Genomic DNA, 27,814 nt, shown 5'->3' with positions numbered 1-27,814 from the left:
CATGACTCTGGGATCATGACCTGAGCCCAAATCAAGTCAAACACTCAACCGACCAAGCCATCCAGGTGTCCCAAGACTGTTTTCTGTCTTATCTGTTCTTTGTTTCTTCTTTCTTGCCTTCTTTCATATTATTCGTGTATTTTTATGTCATTTTCCTCTATTACCTCTTTTTGATGGTTTTATAATATTTTTTATTGTGGTAAAATATATATAACATAAAAATAACCATTAACCATTTTAAAGTGTATGGTCTTGAGGCATTACACACATTCCCATTGTAATGCAACCACCACAAACATCCATCTCCAGAACTTTTTCATTATCCCAAACTGAAGCTCTATGCCCACTAAACAATAACTTCCCATTCCACTCTTCCACAGCTGCTGGCAATATGTTGGGGAAATTGGAGAAAATCGTATGTGAAGTCCAAATCCAAGCAACAGCTGAACCATGGCCATAAACTTCCAGGGATGGCTGATTTTTGATTTTCCTTTTGAATGGTGTCAGGTTTAGTTCTGGTCCGTAATTACTTGAGGATGAAGACCACTACAGGTTCCAGCTTCATGTGAGCCCTCGGTTCCCATCTCCATCTCTGCAGCCAGGCACTGCCATGAAACATCATGATTTTATCTATGGGCAAGTGCATTCTGAACGTGACCAGTGCTTACCATTCAGACTTCCAAAAAATTTTTTGACTTAGGAGTTTCCTATTGACTCTTCATATTGTCAGTATTTTCAAGTTTTATTTTTTTTTAATGCAGTATTTTTGAGGGGCACCTGGCTGGCTCAGTCAGTAGAGCATGTGATTCTTGATCTCATGGTCATGAGTTCAAGCCCACGTTGGGCATAGAGATTACTTAAAAAAAAATCAGTGTTTTTCTTTATTCTTATCAGGATGATAGATTGAAGTAACCATCTTTCTATAATGAAAATTTGTGTTTACTAAAATTTTTAAAATAATATTTCAATTTGGGCTTTAATTTACATTGCATTTTATAGCCATTTTGTTTTGGGGAGCTCATTAATCTCTCGGAGTAGTTAGTTATATAGTGGCTTATAGAAGATTTTCTAAGTACTTATATTCTTGCTCTAAAAAAATTAAAAATTATTTATTTATTTTAAAATTTGAGTATAGTTGACACTCAATGTTATATTGGTTTCAGGTACAACATAGTGGTTCAACAACTTTATTTAAAAAAATTTAATTCTAGTATAGTCAACATACAGTGTTATATTGATGTTAGGTGTATAATGTGGTGATTTAACAATTCTATACATTACTCGGTGCTTGTCGATAATATGTTATGCTATGCTCACCACAAGTGTAGCTACCACTTGTCACCATTCAATGCTATTACAATACCTTGACTATATTCCCTTTTCTGTGCCTTTTATTCTCATGACTTATTCATTCCGTAACTGGAAGCCTATATCTCCCATTCCCCTTCACAGATTTTGCCCACCCCTCTACCCCTCTCCCTTCTGTCAACCATCAGTTTGTTCTCTGTATTTATAGGTCTGATTCTGCTTTTTCTTCATTTATTCATTTGTTTTGTTTTTTAGATCCCACACAGAAGTGAAATCATATCATACTTGCCTTTCTTTGTCTGACTTATTTCACATAGTATAATAATGGACCTTTAGGTCCATCCATTGTCACAAATGGCAATATCTCGTTTTTTTATGGGTGAGTAATATTCCATTGTATGTATATACCATGTCTTCTTGATCTATTCATTTACTGATGGATGCTTAGGTTGCTTCCATATCTTGGCTATTGTAAATAATGCTTCAATTAACATTAAGCATGCATGTTTCTTTTGAATTAATATTTTTGTTTTTTGGAGGAAATACCCAGTACTGGAATTATTAGATTATATAGTATTTCTATTATTAATTTTTTGAGGAAACTCCATACTGTTTTCCACAGTCTGTTTTTGTGCCAGTACCATACCGTTTCAATTACTATAGCTTTGTGGTATATTTCAAAATCTAGAATTGTGATACCTCCAGCTTTGTTATTCTTTATTAGGATTGCTTTGGCTATTTGGAGTCTTTTGTGGTTCCATACAAACTTTAAAATCATTTGTTCTAGTTCTATGAAAAATGCTGTTGGTATTTCAATAGGGATTGAATCCATAGATTGCTTTGGGTTGTATGGAAATTTTAGCAGTATTACTTCTTCAAAAACATGGAATATCTTTCAAAAGCATGGAATATCTTTCAATTTGTTTGTCATCTTCAATATCTTTCATGAATGTTTTATAATGTTCAGAGTACAGGTCTTTCACCTCCTTAGTGATGTTTATTCCTAGGTATCTTATTCTTTTTGGTGCAGCTGTAATAATTGGGATTGTTTCCTTAATTTTTCTGTCTACACTTATTAATGTATAGAAACACAATTGATTTCTCATAATTAATTTTGTGTCCTGAAAATTTACTGATTTAATTTATTCTAATAGTTTTTTTGTAGATTCTTTAGGGCTTTCTAAAAATAGTATCATGTCATCTGCAAATAGTGACAGTTTATCTTCTTCTTTACCAGCAAATATGCTTTTTATTAAAGCGCTTTTATTTTGTAGGCTGAGGTGTACTTACAAAAAGACAATGCCCTATGATTAGCTATGCTTAAAACTTCTTTCACATGACACAGATCCATGCTTACACACCTGCTACTTATCACGATCTTTCATAGCATTTGGTTCTTCCCCTCTCATTGCATGTGTATCATTTAATAAAAAAGAAAACCCTTGCAATATTTTTATGCCTCTGTATCACGAGACTGTGAGCCCTTTGAGGGAAGAAAATGTCTCTTATATACTTCTGGATCAAATTTATTTCCAGGCTCAGTGTCTTGGATTGTAGGTGCTCAACAACAAAAACAAGAATATATAGTTGAACAATGAAAAAGACGATGTCTAAATATAAATGTTATAAGATAGTTACAGTTTGTCACAGTATATTTGTAGAAACCCTAACAGGAAAAAGACATGTCTCTTATTTTCTCTGAAGTACCAAAAATTCTGAGTAAAAAAATGTTAAGATGTTCTTTGGACACTACTTCAAATTTTCTATAAGTGAATAGGCTCCTAAGGAATCCTAGAATTGTTGGGGGGGGGTGTGTGGGAATGATTTTTTAGATCTAATTATCAGAAAGCTGCTCTAGGGGTACCTGGGCAGCTCAGTGGGTTAAGCCTCCGACTCTTGATTTCAGCTCGGGTCAAGGTTTGTGAGTTTAGCCATGTGGAGTCTGATTGATATTCTCTTTCTCTCTCTCCCTGTCTCTACCCTCCACCCCGCCTCAAGTAAATAAATATAATAAACTTAAAAAGGAAATTAATCCAGGAAGTTATTCTTTGTCTAAAAACAATTGTATCATTATTTATTTTTAAATAAATAATACAGCCATACAACAAAGAATGTAAAGAGTTCAAAAGGGGGTATGAAGAAAACCGCTCCTTTGTCTCTTGTTCCTCAGACACCAAAGTCTTGTCATTTAAAGCAACCACTGTTATCAGTCTCTAGATCTCCTTCAGGAGATAGTCTATACATTTACATGAAAGGTAGTTACTCTCAGCTACTCACCTCGCTTTCTTCACTCAACAATATATCTTGGATGTCAACTATACTTCAATAATAATAATAAATAAGCCCCAAAACACAACATATCTTGGAGATACTATATAACATTACATATAAGATTTAAGGTAGTATGACTGAACTATAGTTTATTTAACTAGTCTTCTATTAATGGGAATTGACATTTTTCTCAACATTTTGCAATATAATGTACTGTTATAGCAATAATGCAATGAATATTCTTATACTTTCATCATTTCCCACATATGTGAGAATATGTGTAGACTGAGTAACTTAGAAGTTGGGTTTATGGGTTACAGGGTGTCTATATTCTAAATTTTGATCAAAGTTGTCTAATTGTCCTGTATAGAGTTTGTAAAATTTATACTTTACCAGCAAGTGTCAGAGAAGATACCATTCTCAACCATACAATGGTTATCAAACTGCTTGGTCTTTGTCACTCTGATGGGTTAAAAATGAAATATGGTTTCACTCTTATGTGGATCCTGAGAAACTTAACAGAAACCCATGGGGGAGGGGAAGGAAAAAAAAAAAAAGAGGTTAGAGTGGGAGAGAGCCAAAGCATTAGAGACTGTTAAAAACTGAGAACAAACTGAGGGTTGATGGGGGGTGGGAGGGAGGGCAGGGTGGGTGATGGGTATTGAGGAGGGCACCTTTTGGGATGAGCACTGGGTGTTGTATGGAAACCAATTTGACAGTAAATTTCATATATTAAAAAATAAAAAAAATTAAAAAAAAAATGAAATAGGCTTATTCTGCCTTTATCTTTTTTATGAATGAATTTGTGCTCTTACCATATGTTTAAGGATATTTTCTGTATGTTGTTTATATCCTTTTGCTTATTTTCCTACTGGGATATTGTTCTGTTCTCTTACTGTTAATGTACCTTTATGTACATCAAGGAAACAGTGTTTGACAAATAATTGAGACATCCTAAATTATTGATGGGCAAATAATTGAAAAGTCTTCAAGATAGAAATATAGGATGAGTTGGTAACAAAACAACTTGGGTTAATGAAAAGGGTGGTAGATAGGAAATTTTTGTTTTTTACCATTAAAGTTATTATCCTTAGCACATCACTCCTGATTCCTAACCATCATTTTCTTCTTATGCGGATCAGGTTGTTGAATTGGTGAAGACATTTCAATATTAAGATTACCTTTCATTTAGGACCTAGGAGGGAGTTCAAGGGGAACTAGTGCAAGTGACTAATACAATTCCTGAGTAAATACTTTTACTGATGTACAATGCCTGAGCACCTCCTATACAGAAAAAAAAGCTTAAATCTGTTCTCTGTTGTTCTGCTTTTACCTCTTATTTTACTGTAAGCAGAGATCTCCCTGCTTCACCTGCTTCTCTTTGGGAATCTGCAGCTGCTTGCAATGAAAAGAAAAGCAGGTCTGTATCCCAGACTTGTGTTTATCCAGTCCCTATATCCACTCATCTCTGATTTGCCTCTGAGTTTTTGCATGATTTTGTTACAAGATCATTTTTGGAAAGTGAAGGAAGTGAGACAGTGTAGAATTTAGGTGTAATAGAAGCAATAGAAAAGCATTTCCGGTTATGGTCATGACTAGCATCTTGTATTAAACTAACCTTGCCACCAAAAGTAACCATACAATCTGGGCAGAATACCTAACACAATCATTTGAAGGTCCTGAAGAGCAGTCAACACAGGCAAGAATTCAGGGGCTACAGTTCCAAGAAGGGAAAGACAAGGAAATGAGTTCCACATTCACCTTGGGTGCTTTCTCTTGAGTATGTTCGACAATTCACTGGATGGGGGTACTATGGGGAAATGGAGAGATGTGGGAAAGAATGAGGGGAAGGAAGAATAAAGTCTCAGCAGAAAGCAGTAGTTTCACTGAACTGAGAAGATAAAGGATTTGGTGTTTGTTGCTGCTAAAGAAACTGGAGTTTGAGAAACAAATCCTGGAGAGAGGAGGACCACAGAGAAGTGAGACTCAACATATGATGCAGTATCCCTTCAAGACATTTTTTCCTTTAATTTCTAAGCCATTAACATGCAAATCGGTTTTCAAGAAATCTAGCAGAAAGCAAAACTGGGAGTCTAAAGAGCTGAGCAGAAGTTTCAGGAGCATGGGGTTCAAGGAGTACAGAAATAGGAAACCAGGGCCCACTAAAGTGGAGGGGTCCAGGCTTGCAGATGAGACTCAGTTCATGGAGTAAGAGTCAATTCCGGGAATAAAGGCAAAACTGGCCTAGGCTATTTTTGCACTTAAATATAGTCTTTAAATGAGATCAAAGTGATCTGCCTCTACTTTCTCTACTGCTACAAGAAAACTTAACTTTTGTGGATTTACTGTACCCATTGTCTTCACAGTTTTTGAAGTATAATGTTCAGCATTCAATTAAAAAAACCTGCATGCTAAGAAACAGGATAAATTAAGAACCAAGTGAAGCAGTAAGCAACAGACACATGCTTACAAGTGCTTGAGGATTTTGGTTAATACTAGGATGAACAATTACTGGAATAAACTAGTTTTTTTTTTGATGTTAAACATCACTAATCATCGGGGAAATGTAAATCAAAACCATAATGATATATATCACCTCACACCTTCAGAATGGCTAAAATAAAAAACACAAGAAACAAGTATTGGCTGAGGAAATGGAGAAAAAAGAACCCTTGTGCACTGTTGGTGGGAATGTAAATTTGTGCAGCGACTGTGGAAAACAATATGGAGGTTCCTCAAAAAATTAAAAATAGAAGTACCATATGATCCAGTAATTCCACTACTGGATATTTAACCAGGGAAAACAAAAACACTAACTTGATATACACATCCCTGTTTATTGCACCATTATTTACAACAACTAAGACATGGGAGTAACCTAAGTGTAAATCAATAGATGAATGGATAAGGAAAATATTCACAATGGAATATTACACAACCACAAAAAAGGATGAGATCTTGTCATTTGATTCAACAAGGATGGACCTGGAGGTTTTTTTGCTAACTGAAATAAGTCAGAGAAAGACAAATACCATATAATTCCACTCAAAAATGGTATTTTAAAAATGAACAAGCAAACATAAAGCAGAATTAGACTTATAAATACAGAGAACAAACTGATGGTTGCAGGGGTGGAGGGGGATGGGGGTTGGGAAAGATGGGTGAAGAAGAGAGAAAGATACAGACTTCCAGTAACAGAATGAGTAAATCACAGGAATAAAAAGCAGAGCATAAGGAATACAATCAATGATATAGTAACAGTCATTTAATGAGACAGATGGTAGCTATACTTGTGAACATAGCATAGTGTATAAGCTTGTCAATCTGCTAAGTTATATGCCTGAAATTAATGTAATATTGTGTCAAATATACTCAATTTTTTTTAAAACTAGTTTTTTTTTTACCTGAAAATAAGTTAAATACAATTTTTGTAAATGTTTGTAAGTAAGTTAAATATAATATTGGGCTGTAATTTCCCAAGAGCCTTTTTGATGAACACTTTTTATATTTCCAGAAATTTCTGCAGGGCATTTTTCATATCTTTGTTCCTAAGACTGTATATCACCGGATTAAGGAGTGGGGTCACAACAGAATAAAACAGAGTCACAATCTTCTGTGTTCCAGCTTCATGCTCAGATGTTGGGCTCCCATACATGACCAGTACTGAGCCATAGAACAGTGAAACCACGGCCAGATGAGACCCACAGGTGGAGAAAGCCTTTCTTTTCCCAGCGGCTGAAGGGACTTTCAACACTGCTCTTAGGACCAGAGCATAGGATCCCATGATGAAGAGAAAGGGAATAACGAGGGGCAGAGGACTTAAAGTGGAGAAGATAGTCTCTACCACAGGAACTTTTTTGCAGGTGAGTGTTAGAAGAGGACCTGGATCACAGAGGAAGTGGTCAATAATCCTGGATCCACAGAAGGACATTTGTGAGATGATGATGATGGGAATCAAGAACCAGAGGAAACCAAATACCCAGCAGCTTACCACAAGATTGGTGCAGAGACGTCCAGTCATAATGGTTGGATAGTGTAGAGGTTGGCAGATGGCAAGGTACCGATCAAATGCCATAATAGCCAAGAAAAAGCATTCTGTAGAACCCAAGGAGAAGAAAAAGTAGAACTGGAGAAAGCACCCAGAGAAGGAGATGACCTTGGTGTCAGAGAGGAAGTTGGCTAACATGTTGGGGACAGTGGAGGTGACATACCAGATCTCTAGGAAGGAGAAGTTGGCGAGCAAGATGTACATGGGGGTGTGGAGTCTCTGATCCCAGCGCACAGCACAGATGATGGACCCGTTGCCCATGAGGGTCAGGAGGTAGACAACAGAGAAGAGCACAAAGAGGAGGATCCGCCCCTCCCTGGAGCAAGGGAAGCCCAGGAGGATGAAGCCAGTGATGGTGCTGGAGGTGTTGGGGGTGTTGGAGATATTCATGTATCTGGGAGCTGTAAAAAAAAAACCCATCAAATTATTGAATGACTGTAAAGACACATGAGGCCCCAGATTATATTTAAACAATTTTGGGAAAGAAAATAAAGACACGTATGTTAATAGTTACCTTTTCTCTTTGAAATTGAAATAATTGACCTGGGTTGCTTTTTATTCTCATTCACATTTTCACTGTGGAATCAAGAAAACTTTGGTTAGAATTGATAAGGTCTTGAAGGAGAGTGTTATAGAGGTGTTTTAAGGTTATATTAGACCTTATGCTTAATAGAGTTTCTGTCTACCTACTTACCTACCTACATATCCTTTCAAAAATGGAATTTTTTCATTTTTAAAAGAGGTGACATCATTGCAGTTGTGGCAGAAACTGAGTCAAACTCGTTAGTTATGTTACACAAACTCAGAACTTTTTGAATGACTTCTTTTACATGACTTGAAACTGGCCTTATTTAAAACTAAATGATTAACTTATTAATTTAATAATATACGCCAATTTCATGTGTAAAACAGTCAAGCCAACTGGAGGGAATTAATCTTAGTTTCTGTTGTGTTAAAACAACAATTGTAGTCATCCAGTTGACCAAGGTGAAAGAATTGTTAATGGTCCATGTTGAAACAAGTCTGTGCTTACCTGAAAAAGAGATACGAATTTGCCTACTCTACAGTTATAGATAGAATTCTATTCCAGCAGTGCAAGTTATGGATGTTATTGATAACATGGAATTCTAAATAGCAGTGGATTTGTAGGGGATGCAGAGCTAAAATTTTACTCCATCTCCTAGAAACTACTGGGGAGCATCTCAAGACAGAGTGGCTTTTAAGGGATGAATATACACATAATGCCTTTCTTTTATTCTAAATGAGTAAGAGTACTTTTGTTGAACAATCATGCCTCAGGACTTGGAATCACTTCGAATCCTCTGTAAATAAGTATATAAATGAGCAACATAAAGAAAGTTGTGTCCCTCACTGCTTCTTTTTTAGTGTTAAATCCATAGTTTGCTTTTTGAAATTTGCCAAGAGACCCAGGGAGCCTAATAATTTCTTACTAGGAGTAGTCAAGTTCTGGAAATCTGTAGGGTCAAGAGCAAAAGGTGGCACAGCCAGCTGACACCCCATCTCAAGAATTAGGTGTGGACACTTAGAGTGTTGTGTTGGAAGAAGAATGCAATTGTGTTGGGTGGTGATGAGACTGGGGAGTTATAACACAACAAATATTCTTTTAAAACACTTCTGCATCATTTTAAACTCAGGACCCCTTGATTCCAATGCCATGGCGGATTCTTGGAGCCGATAAGATCTCTACAGATCTGCTTCTATTTAATGTATATAAACTAGTATAGGGCTTAATGGACCCTGCTTTTGGTGGGGTGAAAGTAGGCTAGATTCTGGTATCCACACTATGAACTTTAACTTTCTGGAAGTCTTTTCCTTTTCTGCTTTTTTTTTTTAAAAACCCACTAACATGTTTTCTTCTTTTAATTTTTTTAATGTTTATTTATTTTTGAGATAGACAGAGACATAACATGAGTGGGTTAGGGGCAGAGAGAGAGGGAGACACAGAATCCGAAGCAGGCTCCAGGCTCCGAGCTGTCAGCACAGAGCCTGTCTCAGGGCTCGAACTCAGGAGCTGTGAGATCATGACTTGAGCTGAAGTCAGACGCTCAATCAACTGAGCCACCCAGGTGCCCCTCTGCTTTTTTTTTTTTAATATGAAATTTATTGTCAAATTGGTTTCCATACAACACCCAGTGCTCATCCCAACAGGTGCCCTCCTCAATACCCATCACCCACCCACCCTTCCCTCCCACCCCCCATAAACCCTCAGTTTGTTCTCACTTTTTAGGAGTCTCTTATGTTTTGGCTCCCTCCCTCCCTAACCATTTTTTTTTCCTTCCCCTCCCCCATGGTCTTCTGTTAAGTTTCTCAGGATCCACATAGGAGTGAAAACATATGGAATCTGTTCTTCTCTGTATGACTTATTTCACTTAGCATCACACTCTCCAGTTCCATCCACGTTGCTACAAATGGCCATATTTCATTCTTTCTCATTGCAACGTAGTATTCCATTGTGTATAGAAACCACAATTGCTTTATCCATTCATCAGTTGATGGACATTTAGGCTCTTTCCATAATTTGGCAATTGTTGAGAGTGCTGCTATAAACACTGGGGTACAAGTGCCCCTATGCCTCAGTACTCCTGTATCCCTTGGGTAAATTCCTAGCAGTGCTACTGCTGGGTCATAGGGTATATCTATTTTTAATTTTTGGCGGAACCTCCACACTGTTTTCTAGAGTGACTGCACCAGTTTGCATTCCCACCAACAGTGCAAGAGGGTTCCCGTTTCTCCACATCCTCGCCAGCATCTATAGTCTCCTGATTTGTTCATTTTAGCCATTCTGACTGGCATGAGGTGATATCTGAGTGTGGTTTTGATTTGTATTTCCCTGATGAGGAGTGATGTTGAGCATCTTTTCATGTGCCTGTTGGCCATCTGGATGTCTTTTTTAGAGAAGTATCATTCATGTTTTCTGCCCATTTCTTCACTTGATTGTTTTTCAGGTGTGGAGTTTGGTGAGTTCTTTATACATTTTGGATACTAGCCCTTTGTCTGATGTGCCATTTGCAAATATCTTTTCCCATTCCATCGGTTGCCTTTTAGTTTTATTGATTGTTTCCTTTGCTGTGCAGCAGCTTTTTATCTTCACGAGGTCCCAATAGTTCATTTTTGCTTCTAATTCCCTTGCCTTTGGGGATGTGTCAAGTAAGAACTTGCTACAGCTGAGGTCAGAGAGGTTTTTTTCCTGCTTTCTCCTCTAGGGTTTTGATGGTTTCCTGTCTCACATTCAGGTCCTTTATCCATTTTGAGTTTATTTTTGTGAATGGTATAAGAAAGTGGTTTAGTTTCATCTTTCTGCATGTTGCTGTCCAGTTCTTCCAGCACCATTTGTTAAAGAGACTGTCTTTTTTCCATTGGATGTTCTTTCCTGCTTTGTCAAAGATGAGTTGGCCATACGTTTGTGGGTCTAGTTCTGGTGTTTCTATTCTATTCCATTGGTCTATGTGTCTGTTTTCGTGCCAATACCATGCTGTCTTGATGATTACAGGTTTGTAGTAGAGGTTAAAGTCTGGGATTGTGATGCCTCCTGCTTTGGTCTTCTTCACAATTACTTTGGCTATTCGGGGCCTTTTGTGGTTCCATACAAATTTTAGGATTGCTTGTTCTAGCTTTGAGAAGAATGCTGGTGCAATTTTGATTGGGATTGCATTGAATGTGTAGATAGCTTTGGGTAGTATTGACATTTTAACAATCTTTATTCTTCCAGTCCATGAGCATGGAATGTTTTTCCATTTCTTTATATCTTCTTCAATTTCCTTCATAAGCTTTCTATAGTTTTCAGCATTGCCTTTTAAACTTAGTTATTAAAAAGCAGATGTTTCAGCATCTGCTTTTAAACTTAGTTGTTTAGGGGCCCAATAAATTTCTGAGACCACATATTTATCTTTTATAAAAGGGAGTTGGAAACAGACAACTGAAGTGTTTAATGGGGTGCCTGGGTGGCTCAGTTGGTTGAGCGGCCGACTTGGCTCAGGTCATGATCTTGCAGTTTGTGAGTTCGAGCCCCGCATCAGGCTCTGTGCCAACAGCTTGGAGCCTGGAGCCTGCTTCGGAATCTGTGTCTCCTTCCCTCTCTGCCCGTCCCCCGCTTGTGCTCTGTCTCTGTCTCTCAAGGATAAATAAATAAATAAATGTAAAAAAATTTTTTTAAAAAGAAGTGCTTAACATTTTTATTTTTTTAATTTTTTTTACTTTATTTTATTTTTTTTAATATATGAAATTTATTGTCAAATTGGTTTCCATACAACACCCAGTGCTCATCCCAAAAGGTGCCCTCCTCAATACCCATCACCCACCCTCCTCTCCCTCCCACCCCACATCAACCCTCAGTTTGTTCTCAGTTTTTAACAGTCTCCTATGCTTTGGCTCTCTCCCACTCTGACCTCTTTTTTTGTTTTTCTTCCCCTCCCCTATGGGTTTCTGTTAAGTTTCTCAGGATCCACATAAGAGTGAAACCATATGGTATCTGTCTTTCTCTGTATGGCTTATTGCACTTAGCATCACACTCTCCAGTTCCATCCACGTTGCTACAAAAAGCCATATTTCATTCTTTCTCATTGCCACGTAGTATTCCATTGTGTATATAAACCACAATTTCTTTATCCATTCATCAGTTGATGGACATTTAGGCTCTTTCCATAATTTGACAATAGCCAAATTAACATTTTAAAAAAGTCGTTCTGTACCAGCTCCACTCGTGGTTAAGGACATTAAGCATTTAGCCTTTTTTGCAGTATACCTGGAAGTGTGTTTTCAAAGTTATATGGAGTCACATGAGCCCGCTGATTGATCAAAAATAAAAACAAAGACACACAGGAAGCATTCTGCTATGTGTAAAGGTCCTTGGTGGATTCTGAAAAATATTAAGTCCAAAAGTCTAGTACCAATGCAGAGCAAGGTAACTTAATTATGATCAACTAAAAACAAATGTTACTAATAATTAGTATTTTTGACCAGGGCTGATTTGCTAGCATTTATGAAATTTCATTTTAGGAGTAAGCTTCTGCTCAACAATCTAATAATTGGCCCCTTGGATTAAATGTTTAAGAACTCTTTTTTTTTTTCCTGATAGAACTTACTTCAGTGTAGTATTTCCCCCCTTTCTTTTACCCTCATGTCTAATTATCAGCAATTTCTGTTCATTTTTCTCCAAAATAAGTCTCAGCCCCACCCACTTCTCTGTATTTCAAGCTGTCTTTTCTCCGCTGGACCACTGTGATGCTGTCCTAACTGCTTCTGGCTTCCACCATTGCCCTCTACAGCCTCCTATCCATGCCACAGCCAGAATGACTATTGGAAAAAGGGAAATCATATCAGTCCTTTTTCTTGCACACAGACTTCAATTAACTTCCCAAAGCACTTAGAATAAAATGAAAATCTCCAAACTAGGGTCTTTGATTTGCCCCTCTTAATATCCCCAACCTCATCTTGTGATACTGTTAACCAAACACACACATATATACACATTTTCTCTGTCTCTTATACTCACATGCCCACACACATATATATACACTCTGTTGTGAAAAGGAGGCACACACATACTTCACTAACATAAAGACTTCAAATATAAAATAGGGTTCCACAAGCAGATGGGTTACAGGGTGTACATTATCCCCTGTGCTGATCTCCCTGGGAGATACACATCTTTGGATTATACCCACCCTAGTCATCATTTCAGTAGAGAGGGACCCATTTCTATAATGCTTTAAACTGAGGGTCAGCAAGCTTTTTCTTAAAAATTTTGGCTTGAAGGCAATATAGTCTCTATCACAACTACTCCCCTTTGCTGTTTTGTGAAAGCAGCCACAGACAATACCTAAATGAACACATGTGCCTGTGTTTCAATAAAATGTTATTTATGTCCACTGAAATTTGAGTTTCATATAACTTGCATGTGTTGCAGTATTATTCATATATTGATTTTCAAATTTAAGCTAAAAATGTAAAAATTCTTAGTTCAGTGGCCATACAAACACAGGCAGCTGGCTAGATTTGGCCCATTGGTCACAGTTTGCTGACTCTTGCTCTATGTATATTTATAGGGACAGGAAGGCAAGAACCATCCATTTGACTGTGGAACAGTGGTAACTTGGTCCAACAATAATGACTTTATAAGAAAAAGAGAGGACCTATAGTGGTCAGCAGTTGGAATCAACCTCTTCTACTGAGCTAACAGACCCGTTTGGCCAGATTTCAGCTAAATTATTAAATGAGTTTACAACGCCATCAGGATTCGCCTTTTTCTCTCTGTCTCTACACACATACATACATGTGTACACACACAATTTGCATGTGCACATGATAGTTCAGAAATAGAATATTGGCCTTCTTCTAGTTAATAGAAGCAACCAAATACTTTCCTGACTCATGGTTTTCGTCCTTCAAGTTCACTCTTTATCCTAAGTGCCCAGCACAGTCGGAAGAAAATAGTATTTTGTAAAAATCTGTCAAAAAAAGATTACCTATACTGTACAGAGAATATAGATAGATGATAGATAAATATTTACCAGCCACTTCATTTAAACTTCAAAAAAGTTGTGAGATGAAATTTTAGGAAATGAAATGTACAAGAAAGGCTCCAACTGACCTGAGACTACTAGAGCATTAGCTCAGACTTGAGAGGAATTCCTTCCAAAGGAAGCAATGTGAGATGGAATATTCTGGGTAGTAGAACATGTTCCACTCCAAACCCAGAGGTTTCGGTCTGACTGCTAAAGATAGTTATGGTCCCACAGCTCTGGATGTTGAAGTAGGAGAGATTGGGATGAAAATTCTAAATTTGGCATCACAACAAAGTTGCTTAGTGGCTATACTGGAGGTTTGTTTGTTTTTGTAAGCTTTATTTTCTTTATATGAAAGGGGAGCAAAAGCATATGATTTTTAATCACTTTTTAGTATAAAATTCTTACTCCTATTCCAAGTACAGGACAAGTACACATGCTATAAAGACTTTAATAGATCTAGAGGTGATATTTTAGTTACATTTATGTCTCAGATAAAACATCAGTTGGATAGATTTTTGCTCATACATGAAGCCAAAAGATCCAGGCCAACTACCTTTCAGGGCATTCTCTGACTTTGAGAGTCTGACAAAGCTGCCCTGGAAGACAAGAAGGGGTGAAAAATGATTCTCTATGTGCCATCATCATTTCATGCTTGACTTAACTAAATTGACAGTGGGTGAAAAAAAGATATTTATTTTTTTTAAGTTTATTTATTTATTTTGAGTGAGAGACAGAAAGTACATGCATGTGCTTGAGAGCAGGGGAGGGGCAGAGAGATAGGGAGAGAGAGAATTCTAAGCAGGCTCCACACTGCTTGCACAGAGCCCTGACATGGTGCTTGATCACACAAGCTGGGAGATCATGACCTGAACCAAAATCAAGAATTGGATGCATAACCCATTGAGCCACCCAAGTGCCCCCCTCCAAAAGATAATTCTAACAAGACTGTATTGTTACCTGCCTTTTATTACTTGGCTCCTCTGTACAGAGAGCGGCAGTGGTGTTTACCTGGCATGAGGCTTTGGTCAGTGGCAGAAGGTTTCTCCAGACTGTTTTAGAAAGTGATGTGTCGGACATAGTGCACATATGAATACACTGCTGCTGAAGTTATGTTACATATTCAGGATGCTTGGACTGAATCAATTGATGAGTCAAACAAAATAAACTACACTCTCCCTTCTATTATATTTTGGAAAGATTGGATAGACCCAATCTAGGACAGCCAGGTCCTGAGATATAATGTGTAAGATGAGAGAAAGATGTTTCTCTGATATTTTACTTTTTTCCTAAAGCAGGTCTAAGAAGGCACAATGACATGAAAGGGTTATTGGTCTGCTCTCATAACAGCACATCCATCTACTTCATTTGGTTTGGACATATTGTCACACCTGTGTCATTTCTGTAAAAACCCTTGAAAATAAGGACAATGTTCTCATTTATGAGTGTAATAGGCAGCTAAGCATAGTAGAAAAACAAACAACTTGAAGTAATGAGCCTAGGGTTTGAATTACAAATCATACTTTACCAACTGTGGAAACTTTCTCAGATCAATTATATAAACTATTTCCTGGTTTGTTCATCTGTAAAATGAGCTGAGTAACACTTTCACCAAATGGTTGAATGAGAGAACCTGTGGAAGAATCTTATCTACCTCCTGACACACAAAAATGCTTAGGAATTGTTAGCTCTAGAATATGTACCTGAAGCAAAGTAAAGGGGCGACTTATTTAGGGGGTAGTACCTTTTCTAGCTTTTCTAGCTCTTTTATGTTTATTTTCTCCTCCAAGCACGATTTCATTCCTCTCAAGGCGACAAAAGGGCAATCCAAACCTGAAGTTTTCTCTTACGGTGTCTGATCTTCCTGGAGAGGAGAGGTGGTCTCTTCCACAAAACCATCAAGGAGTGAAAGTGTAGAAATAGGATGATCTCTTGGTGTTTGCCAGAGGTTGGAGGGATTATAAGCAGAGCCTCCAGGGAGTGAGCCCTACCCCATGAGAATCACCTTTCTACTTCTAGAAGAAGAATGGTATCAGGAGACTGTTCTGTGCTAGTTCTTTTCTTCCCATGGGGCCTGCTTTCTCTGGAGACCCTGATGCCTTCTGCCTTTGTATTCCAATTAGCAAAAATATGGAACGCTTCATGAACTTGCGTGTCATCCTTGCTCAGGGGCCATGCTAATCTTCTCTGTATCGTTCTGATTTTAGTATATGTGCTGCCGAAGCGAGCACTCTGCCTTTGTATTCCAGTAGAGTAGAAAATATTACCTTTTCCAGCCACAAACTTCTCAGGGATGACAAGAGGTCTAGTCAATCTCTAAACTACTTGGAGCACCTGCCAGCTGCCCAAGGGAAAGTCTATCAAAGTAACATGGGGTATGGTGGCCGTATGAAGGAAGCCACTCACTGGGCCTCTGCTGAGTGTTGTCAATCATGGGTTTTAGGGAAAGAGCCTCTTCTGATTTTCCAGAAATGAGAGATGGGGGAAAGTGTGATGAGATCTCAGGCACAGAGGGCTGCGCAGTTACAGCAGGAATCAATCTTCTTGGCTCCTACCTAGTTTCTTCATAGATCTTTCCCTTTCTTGTTTATGGTTGGGCTCTGTGAGCCTCAAGCAGCTGAGTCTCAGGGCACAGTTCCCAGGTCCAAGAGAGGCCAGAGCAGGGCAGTTCATAGTTCCACTCCAGCAGGTGCACCTAGGGGTTGGGCTTTATGCCTTCCTCATCTCTGATGGGGTGCAGCTCTTTTAGCACAACTCATTCTCCCTGTTTCCAACTATGGAAGGAGTTTCATCTTAAAGACTTTTTAGGGACACCTGGGTGGTTCAGTCAGTTAAGCCTCTGACTTCATCTCAGGTCATGATCTTGTGGTCCATGGGTTCAAGCCCTGTGTTGGGCTCTGTGCTGACAGCTCAGAGCCTGGAACCTGCTTTGGATCTGTGTCTCCCTCTCTCTCTGCCCCTCCCCTGCTTGCACTCTCTTTCTCTCTCTCAAAATAGATAAACATTAAAAAATTAAAAAAAAAAGACTTAGTTCATTTCATTTCCATGTTTGAACAGCTTTGATGTTTCTCTCAGTCCACAACACAGGATTCAAAATTGGCAAATCAGGACACCTGCTGTTCAGTTTGAGCCCATCATTATTATTACTATTATTGTTGTTATATTCCTTTTCCTCACCATTTCCTATAGATGTCCTTGTGTCATGGTCACATCAATCTACTTAGGCACTCAATGGAATATCATATATTTTCATGGAGTGAATAATTTTATCCTCTGAAAAGTAGACAGAAGCATTGCATTAACGACTAGCAGTAGGGGAGTTAAGCCCTGTGGGGTGAGGGACACAGAGAGATTAATTTACTCATGCAGATGAAGAGAACTAATTTATTGAAATGTCCTCTTTATATTCCTTTTCTTTTTTTGTTAGCCTCTCCTCTAATTGTTCCCCTCAGCCCAGATATTTTCTCACAGAATTATTGGAGGTGGTATTAGTATAATGTAATGGAGATCATTGGTTTCTTGTCCATATTGTCTCTATATTTCCTCCTTTTTTTCACTTCAGCATAACTGCCAACATCCACATTTATTTCCCAATTTTTTTTTCTTGACTGGGAAACCAGCTTTGCCTGCCCATTCTTTATTCTTCCAGGCAGGAAGTTCTATAGTTAATGACCTCTGCACTCACCAGAAGCCCTCAACTATAGACAGATGACAGTTGGGGCGTCAATATTCCAGCTTCCTCAATCATATAGTGGGATAACTCTGGGATGTCTACTTGGCTACTTTGGGGTTCTCCAGAGGGATTATCTCATTACCCACAGTGGTAGCTGGCTTGACAATGTACCTTTTGTTGGAATACTTCCCTTCCTTTTTTCACTTTTCCCTGTCAATGTTCCCTTCATTACCCAAATGAGCTACCTGCCCTGGAATCCTTGTCTCAGGATTTATTTCTGGAGACACCAACAAAGACATAGGGGCAGGTACATTATAGCCCTACTACCATTTGTAGCAATTTTTAGATGAACAAATTTGTTTCAGGTTTCAAACAACCCAGTCAAACATTTTTTCCAAATAAACTTTTTACAAGTTAAATGCTGTGAGATGGGTGCTATTTTTTAATGTTTTCTTTAAAACTATTATGTACTTTGTTTGGAAAGGTGAATTATGAAATTCTACTCTTCAAATTCACCTATAAATATGTAATCTACACTTATTCTCCATATGACTCACTCTACAACTTTTTTGGAGAAAGAGCAAACCACTTTTGCCTTACCTAATTCTGTCATCTCCTTTTCACTGGTCATAGTAGCTGGACAAGATTAGATTATGGGCATGTTTTCTGTTTTTCTTTTTTTTTCTTTCCTTTTTAAAATTTTATTTATTTTTTTGGGAGAGTGCAAACAGTGGAAGGGCAGAGAGGGAGGACAGAGAATCTGAAGCAGGCTCTGTGCTCTCAGACTGACAGCAGTGAGCCCAATGTGGGGCTCCATCTCATGAACTGCGAGATCATGACTTGAGCCAAGTCAGACGCTCAACTGATTAAGCCACCCAGATGTCCTGTTTTTTGTTTCTCTTTATGCTAATTATGAAACTGAACTAGCATAGCCACTCAGCATTCACCAATAAACTTTGGTAAAAATTAAAAAAAATTTTTTGAGTTGTAGAAGTTCTTTATATATTTTGGGTTTTAACCCCTTGTCAAATGTATGGTTTGCAAATACTTTGCCATTCTGCAGGTCGCTTTTCATTTTGTTTGTTTCTTTTGCTGTGCAGAATTTTTAGTTTGATGTAGTATCACTTAGTTTTTGCTTTTGTTGTGTGTACTTTTGGTGTCATATCCAAAAAATCATTGCTCAGACCAGAAACTTTTCCCCTGTAGTAGGAAGCTTTACCCTTATGGTTACTTCTAGGAGTTTTTCAGTTTTAGGTCTTATATCTAAGTCTTTAATCTATTTGAGCTGATTTTGTGTATGGTGTGAGATATAGTTCCAATTTCATTCTTTTGTACATGGATATCCAGTTTTCTCACACCATTTATTGACACTATCCTTTCCCCATTTGGTATTCTTAGTCCTATTCCAAAGATTAGTTGAGCTTATATGCATAGGCTTATTAGATGTGTCTTCTTTAAACTTTTTAAACTTACTATCATATTTTGAAGCTTGCTACCAAGTTGGATCATACTAATTGTTTATTTTATCATCTGCTGGCTAAGCTGAAGAGTAGCATGCTTTACTTTCTTTCCCAAAGTAGTTCCTTACATAGTCAAAACAGAAGATGTGTTCACATCCTCCCTGGCACACAGTTTCCTTCAGAGTATTACTACAATATGAATATTCCAGGTTCTTATCCAGTTGATTGTGTTAGTTTCTTATTGATGCTATAACAAATGCCACAAATTTAGTGGCTAAAAACAATGCAACCATATTACCTTAGAGTTCATAGGTTTAGAGATTAGGGCATGAATATCTTTGGAATGTCATTATTCTGCCTACTACACTGGTCCAGGGAAGTGCAGATATAGACCCAGTTCTTGTAATCTGCGCAATCCATGGCAGGCTCAGGTAAGGCTGGTTTCAGGAGAGGACTCTGGCTTATCTTTCTTGGCATTATAATGCCTTCCCAGCCAAACTCCCCAGAAAGCCATATGATGGACACATGAAGATCCAGAGTGGGCTGGAGGGCTCCAGAAATTGTCCCAGTGTGTCTTGTTTAGTATTTTGCCATCTGCATTTTCTGAGGAGCTATCGGAGAAAAGAAAGTTACTATATTCTCTGTAGTACGAGAGAGATCAAGCTGAGTGAGACTCTCAGCCTTTTCTTTTCTCTATCAATTTTTAAATAGACATTTTCCTAATCTTCCTGCTTTCCTGCTCCCCATGAATTTATTGCCATGGATTAACTCTCTGGATTTAATTCTGAAAAAATTAATGAATGATATATATTCTGACATTATAAATACAATTTTTATCACAAAGAATTAAGTGAACAGTATAGTTATTGAGATTTCATAATGGGTGAATAAACATAAGATATATCAGTCCTTTAAACCTAGGAATCATTGAGCCAAGTTTACTATTTTATTAATAAAATAACATACTTAATTATAATTTGAAATTCCTCTTGATATACTCTGTACTTAATGTAGGTAGTTAGAAAAAGCAAAAATGAAAAGAAGAAAAAAATCAAGTATACTTTTACTAGAGACACAGGATATCATTGGTATATTTATTCCAACATTTAGTTTTCCCAAGGATTAGATTTTTTATTTCCTTCTTTTTTTTCCCCACAGAGGATTAACAGTGTGTTTTCAATATTATATCCATTTACTTAAAGTTCTAATTAGCCATTTACAAGTCCTAAACATTAAGTAAGCATTTTAAATGATTTTAAACTTTTAACACTGAGAATGTTTTCCGTATTTGATATTGTTTGTAACTAAGGTATGACAAAATGGCAGTATGTGAGGGTATGTGCTTTGGCTGAGATGACTTGGGTTTGAATTAACCTGTTGTTATTATAAGTTTGCTTTTGAGCAATTATATTCTTATCCATACCTTAGTCTCCTCTCTGTAAAATGAGTATAATAGTGCCTACTTCATTAGGACTAAAAAAGATAATGCTTATAAAGTGTTTAGCAGTGGTTCATATATAATCAGCTATCATAATGAAGCAGCAGAGATGGATAGAACTGAAGTGCAGGGGTTCAAATCCTGGCTCTAAACTCACTAACATTCCTGACCAAGTCACTGAAACAACTTGCCCTCCTTTCCTCGTGTGTAAAATGGAAGTAACAACAGTGACCACCTCATAATATTATTGTGAGGTTTAACTGAGCTAATACCTGGAACAATGCCAGACACACAGGAAGTACCCAGTAAATGTTAGCTGTTATTGTGTTTAAAGGCTTATTAAGAGTTGTTTCTTCCATTTCTTTGTGTCTTCTTCAATTTCCTTCATAAATTTTCTATAGTTTTCAGCATACAGATCTTTTACCTCTTTGGTTAGGTTTGTTCCTAGGTATTTTATGGTTCTTGGTGCAATTGTAAATGGTATCAGTTTCTTGATTTCTCTTTCTGGTGTTTCATTATTGGTGTATAGTAATGCAACTGATTTCTGTACATTGATTTTGTACCCTGCAACTGTGCTGAATTCATGTACCAGTTCTAGCAGCCTTTTGGTTGAGTCTTTTGGGTTTTCCGTGTAGAGTAGTGTGTCTACATATGAAAGTGAATGTTTGACTTCTTTGCCAATTTTGATGCCTTTTATTTCATTTTGTTGTCTTATTGCTGATGCTAGAACTTCCAATACTGTGTTAAACAACAGTTGTTTGAACAACAGTCCCTGTTGTGTTCCTGATCTCAGCAGGAAAGCTCTCAGTTTTTCCCCACTGAGGATGATATTAGCTGTGGGCTTTTCATATATGGCTTTTATGATGCTTAGGTGTGTTCTTTCTATTACAACTTTCTTTAGAGTTTTTATTAAGAAAGGATGCTGTATTTATCAACTGCTTTGTCTGCATCTATTGACAGAATCATATGGTTCTTATCCTTTCTTTTATTAATGTGACGTATCACATTGATTTCTTACACCATACACAAGAGTAAACTCAAAATGGATTAAAGACCTAAATGCGAGACAGGAAACCATCAAAATCCTAGAGGAGAGAACAGGCAACAACCTCTTTGACCTCAGCTGCAGCAGTTTCTTGCTCGACACATCTCCAAAGGCAAGGGAATTAAAAGCAAAAATGAACTATTGGGACCTCATCAAGATAAAAAGCTGTACTGCCAAGGAAATAATAAACAAAACTAAAAGGCAACCAAGGAATGGGAAAAGATATTTGCAAATGACATATCAGATAAAGGGTTAATATCCAAAATCTATAAAGAACTTACCAAACTCAACACCCCAAAAACAAGTAATCCAGTGAAGAAATGGGCAAAAGACATGAATAGACACTTTTCCAAAGAAGACATCCAGATGGCCAACAGACACATGAAAACATGCTCAACATCACTCACCATCAGGGAAATACAAATCAAAATACTACCTCACACCAGTTAGAGTGGCTAAAATGAACAACTCAGGAAAGTACAGTTGCTGGTGAGGATGTAGAGAAACGGCAACCCTCTTGCACTGCAAACTGGTGCAGCTGCTGTGGAAAACAGTGTGGAGGTTCCTCAAAAAATTAAAAATAGAACTTCCCTACGACCCCAGCAATAGCACTACTAGGAATTTATGCTCCTGTATCCTTTGTATAAGGGCACATGTACCCCAATGTTTATGGCAGCTCTTTCAACAATAGCCAGATTATGGAAAGAACCTAAATGTCCATCAACTGATGAATGGATAAAGAAGATGTGGTTTATATACACAATGGCATACTACTTGGCATTGAGAAAGAATGAAATCATGCCATTTGCCGCAATGTGGATGCATGGAACTGGAGTGTATTATGCTAAATGAAATAAGTCAGTCAGAGAAAGACGGATATCATATGTTTTCACTAATATGTGGAAATTGAGAAACTTAACAGAAGACTATGGGGGAAGGGAAAGGGAAAAATAGTTACAGAGAGGGATGAAGGGAAACCATAAGAGACTCTTAAATACAGAGAGCAAACTGAGGGTTGATGGGGGGTAGGGGAGAGGGGAAAATGAGTGTGGGCATTAAGGATAGCACTTGTTGGGATGAGCACTGTTATTGTATGTAAGTGATGAACCATGGGAATCTACCCCCCAAACCAAGGGCATACTGTACACACTGTATGTTAGCCAACTTGACAATACATTATATTAAAAAATCACAATAAAATAAATAAATAAAATAAAATAAAATAAAATAATAAAAAAAATAAATAAAAGCATGCATATGTTAAAAAAAGAGTTGTTTCTTTGGGAACAAGTTGTTTCTTTGGGATTGACACCTAGACTTAATGGATCAAAGAGTATGTTCATCAAAAAATATAATAGTCCTTCCTCGGGGAGGAAGAACAAAATATTTATTTTTCAAAGATAATAAATTTCATGTCATTATTTCTTTTAGGACATTCCTCCTTCCATCTGATGTTCTTTTTCATTATACCTTACACTATGAGGTGGCTCACATACTTCACCAACATGGTGCCAGGTGTATCCACCAAGGTCCTATTGGGGAACACAAGTTCATTCAGAGGGTTCAGCTGAAGAGACTCTAATTAAGAGACTTTTTATAGACACATAGAGTTAAGAGAATCAAGAATGGATAGTGAGGTACTCAGAGACTAGTAGCACTGAGAAACTATCATTACACAAGACCTGAAAAGATCAAGAGAGGAAATAGTGTTCAGGAGCCCCCATGAGAGCTGGAGCTGTCAAGCAGGTATCCTCTGAGAGAAGCTGCAGTCATAGAGAGATGCAGCCATTGCTAGCACCAAGTAGTGAAACACAGAAGAAATGTACTGTTCAGGGTGAGCCAGAATGTTTGTGGGTCCCAGGGCACAAGTACAAGTGGACACTCACATACTAATATTTAAAAGTTAAATATTTAAAAGTTAAATCTAAATATTTAAAAGTTAAAAATCAAACTAACAAACTGTTCTGTAAAACATATCATATGCTTCTACATTTTCAGGTGTACTTTGTATGGACTTAGACTATTGGGTTCAAATTTGAATTCTCAGATTCCTGGGAGTTTCATGCAGAATGGTGGTGTGGAGAGAGCAGACCTCTGACTCCTGACCCCGGCTTGTGGCTTACTCTTTTCTCTTCTTACCCTTGAATTTGTTCCACAATGTGAGGGGCCCTCATACTCACAGGAGGACATCTAGCTTGTATATCCAGGCTCTGTCCACATCCTTCACATTGGCTCCAGTTGTCACCTATATGATCTAGGAATGTACACAGAATCTGCCATTCAGAAGATAGACTAAGGGAAGAGGTTCACACAGGCCCTGGAAGTGGACTTGGGGCCATTAGAGCAAGGAATTCCAGAGTCCTACATACTCAGGGCTTGATCTAGAAAGGGAGAGGGTGTAGGCTGTCTGTGGGAACATCTTGTTGGTTCCACAGCCACCTCACCATTAGAGAATTGGAAGTGGCCAGAGTGGGGCACTCAAAAGCACAGGAATAATCGCCATTTGCCTGGGTATATAGGCTGTGTTGAAGCTAACTTATCTCTCTTCCTTGCCTCTGATCTCCTGATAGTGTTTCCCATTGGCTGAATTTAGCTGGAAGCCATTTACCAATAGAGCTTGTAGGATGTAGTGTCCATGGTGGACAATAGAGAAGAGCACAAAGAGGAGGATCCAAATCTCAGAGCAAGAGAAGTCAGTCAGAGTGTTGGCACTTTGGAGGTGTTATAAATGTTCATGTATCTATTAAATGTAAAAAGACCAGCAGTTAGTGAATGTCAATGGAATGACCTAGGGTATCACTTCTGTCATCCCATTTACATCAAGTTAGGGGGTGGGACAGGCTCTAACTCCTACCTCTTTTGAGTATTGTAGTGGGGAATAGCATTTCACTCCCTGATTCTTTATCTTCTCCCTTTAAAGTATTGATGAACAGGCTCTATGTATACTGACTGTTCAGTTGGAGCTGACATGTGACATGGGTACTTGCTCAGGTCCTTGCCATAGATCATGTCAGTGTCACTCACTGACTGTGGGTGTCCACTCAGGGGAAATAGAGTTAGATTTGCTGGCTGTACAAATACAATACAAAGGAGTTTTGGAAATAGTTGGTTTAGATGTTTCTGATACGATGGCTAAGTGATGTGAAATTGACTGACTACCATTTTTTTTTTTTGCAGGGTCTGCAATAGTTTCCTTATTAAATTTTTTATCTTAATTGTTTGATTGACTTGATAATTTAGTTCCTTGCAACTCGGAATAGGGCTAACCATCTCTCTGGCTAAACTGGATATGGTCTTTGTGTTCGGAATTATAGCGTTAGTTCAGAAAAGGCATATCACACCCTACTCACAGCCTCAATAGAAAATATCCTTCTGTATATCACTTATCTCTTACCAATGATTAACAGTTATATAAAATATAAGCTTATGTTTCTAAAACTCTCTTCTTAATCTTTTATTTTTAAAGTTTATTTATTTTGAGAGAGAGAGCAAGCAGGGTAGGGGCAGAGAGAGAGAGGAGAGAGGGGAGAGAGAGAATCCCAAACAGGCTCCGCACTGTCAGCACAGAGTCCAATGTGGGGCTCAAACTCACGAACTGCAAGATCATGACCTGAGCCTAAACCAAGAGTTGGACACTTAACTGATTGAGCTACCCAGAAGTCCCTCTCTTCTTAGTCTTATTGAATTATGAATTAAGGGTTAACCATAAAACCGTCTGGTGTAACTCCCCATCCCCTTCTCACCCTAATGCAAAACTATGCAATAATCATCATAAAAATAATTGATATTTGCCTGGGACTGAACAATAATTTGAACGATTTGACAGTATCTTGTTGAGAATTTTTGCATCCAGGTTCATCAAGGACATTAGCATTTAATTCTCCTTTTTAGTGGGGTCTTTGCTTTTGGAATCAAGGTTGCTGGTATTGTAGAATGAATCTGGAAGCTTTCCTTAGATTTCTCTTTTTTGGAACAGTTTGAAAAGAATAGGTATTATTTCTTCTTTAAATGTCTGATAGAGTCCCCCTGGGAAGCCATCTGGCCCAGGCTCTTGTTGTTGGGAGATTTTTGATTACTGATTCAATTTCTTTGCTGGTTATCGGTCTGTTCAGATTTTCTATTTCTTTCTGTTTCAGTTTTGGTAGTACACGAGTTTCTAGGAATTTTTCCATTTCTTCCAGATTTCCCAATGTGTTGGCATATAATTTTTCATAGTATTCTGTTATAATTGTTTATATTTCTGTGGTGTTGGTTGTGATCTCTCCTCTTTCATTTGTGATTTTGTCTATTTGGGCTCTTTCTCTCTCTCTCTTTTTTTAAGTGTTTATTTTTATTTTATTTTTGAGAGAGAGAGAGAGAGAATGAGTGAGAGAACACATGTGGGGGGTGAGGCAGAGAGAGAGAGGGGGAGACACAGAATTGGAAGCAGGCTCCAGACTCTGAGCTGTTGGCACAGAGCCTGATGTGGGGCTCAAACCCACAAACTGTGAGATCATGACCTGAGCTGAAGTTGGATGCTTAACCAAATGAGCTGCCCAGGCATCCCTCTTTTCTTTTTGATAAATCTGGCTAGAGGTTTATCAATTTTGTTTATTCTTTGAAAGAACCAACATTTAGTTTCATTGACATGTTTACTTTCTTGTTTGTTTCTTTCTTTCTATATCATTTATTTCTGCTCTAATCTTTATTATTTCCCTTCCTCTGCTGGCTTTAGGCTTCATTTACTGCTCCTTTAGGTGTAAGGATAGTTTGTGTATTTCAGACCTTTCTTGGTTCGTGAGATAGGCCTGAATTGCAATGTACTTTCCTCTTAGGACCACCTTTGCTGCAGAGGTGTTTGGACTGTCATGTTTTCATTTTCATTTGCTTTCATGAATTTTTAAATTTCTTCAATTTCCTGGTTAATCCATTCATTCTTTAGTAGGATGTTCTTTAACCTTCATGTATTTGAAGGCTTTCCAAATTTTTTTCTTGTGGTTGATTTCAAATATCATAGCGCTGTGATCTGAAAATATGCATTGTATAATCTTTTTTTTTGGTACCTGTTGAGGGCTGATTTGTGACCCAGTATGTGATCTCTTCTAGAGAATGTTCCATGTGCACTCGAGAAGAATGTGTATTCTGCTGCTTTTAGGGTAAAATGTTCTGAATATATCTGTTAAGTCCATCCAGTCCAGTGTGTCATTCAAAGTCATTGTTTCCTTGTTGATTTTCAGCTTAGTGAACTGTTCATTGCTGTTAGTAGGGTTTTAAATTTCCATAATATTATGGTATTATTATACATAAGTTTCTTTATGTTTGCTATTAATTGATTTATATATTTGGCTTTTTTCAAGTTGGGGGCATAAGTAATTACAATGGTTAAATTTTCTTGGTGGATAAAGCCCTTAATAAGCCCTTCTTCATCTCTTGTTACAGTCTTTGCTTTAAAATCTAGTTTGTCTGATATAAGCATGGCTACACTGGCTTTCTTTTGGCATCCATTAGCATGATAGATAGTTCTTCATGCCTTCACTTTCAATCTGCTGGTGTCTTTAGGTCAAAAATGAGTCTCTTGTGGGCAACATATAGATGAGTCTTGTTTTTTTAATCCATTCTGACAACCTATGTCTTTTGTTTGGAGCATTTAGTCCATTTACATTCAGAGTAATTATTGAAGGATATGAATTTGGTGCCATAGCACTACCTGTAAAGTTGGTGTTTTGGTGATATTCTCTCTTCCTTTCTAGTCTTTGCTGCTTTTGGTCCTTTTCCCCCCACTCAAAGAGTCCCCTTTAATATTTCTTGCAGGACTGGTTTAACTGTCACGAACTCCTTTCATTTTTGTTTGTCTGGGAAACTTTTTTATCTCTCCTTGTATTCTGAATGACAGCCTTGTTGGTTAAATATTTCTTGGCTGCATATTTTTTTTCCCATTCAGCACATTCAATATTTCCTGCTACTCCCTTCTGGACTGCCAAGGTTCTGCTGTGAACCTGACCTGTCTTCCCTTATAGGTTAAGGTTTTGGGTTTTTTTTCCCCTTGCTCTTTCAGGATTCTTTCCTGT

At 37.7% G+C, this 27,814-nt stretch overlaps 1 protein-coding gene and 1 non-coding gene across 2 annotated transcripts; both read right to left on the bottom strand.

Annotated features, from left to right (window-relative positions):
- Positions 1–7,081: 7,081 nt before the first annotated feature.
- On the bottom strand, positions 7,082–8,032 carry LOC132669698 (olfactory receptor 11G2). Its single transcript, XM_060619701.3, has one exon. The coding sequence runs from the start codon at positions 8,015–8,017 to the stop codon at positions 7,082–7,084; it is 936 nt and encodes a 311-aa protein (XP_060475684.3). The 5' UTR covers positions 8,018–8,032.
- Positions 8,033–16,275: 8,243 nt separating this feature from the next.
- LOC132670477 (U6 spliceosomal RNA) lies at positions 16,276–16,382 on the bottom strand. Its single transcript, XR_009606714.3, has one exon. It is a non-coding gene; the product is annotated as a U6 spliceosomal RNA (small nuclear RNA).
- Positions 16,383–27,814: the final 11,432 nt, after the last annotated feature.

This window comes from Panthera onca, chromosome B3 (genome assembly GCF_046562875.1).
Source record: "Panthera onca isolate mPanOnc1 chromosome B3, mPanOnc1 haplotype 2, whole genome shotgun sequence".
Lineage (NCBI taxonomy): Eukaryota > Metazoa > Chordata > Mammalia > Carnivora > Felidae > Panthera > Panthera onca.
The sequence above is the reverse complement of the archived record's forward strand: the minus strand, read 5'-3'. Positions and strand labels throughout refer to the sequence as shown.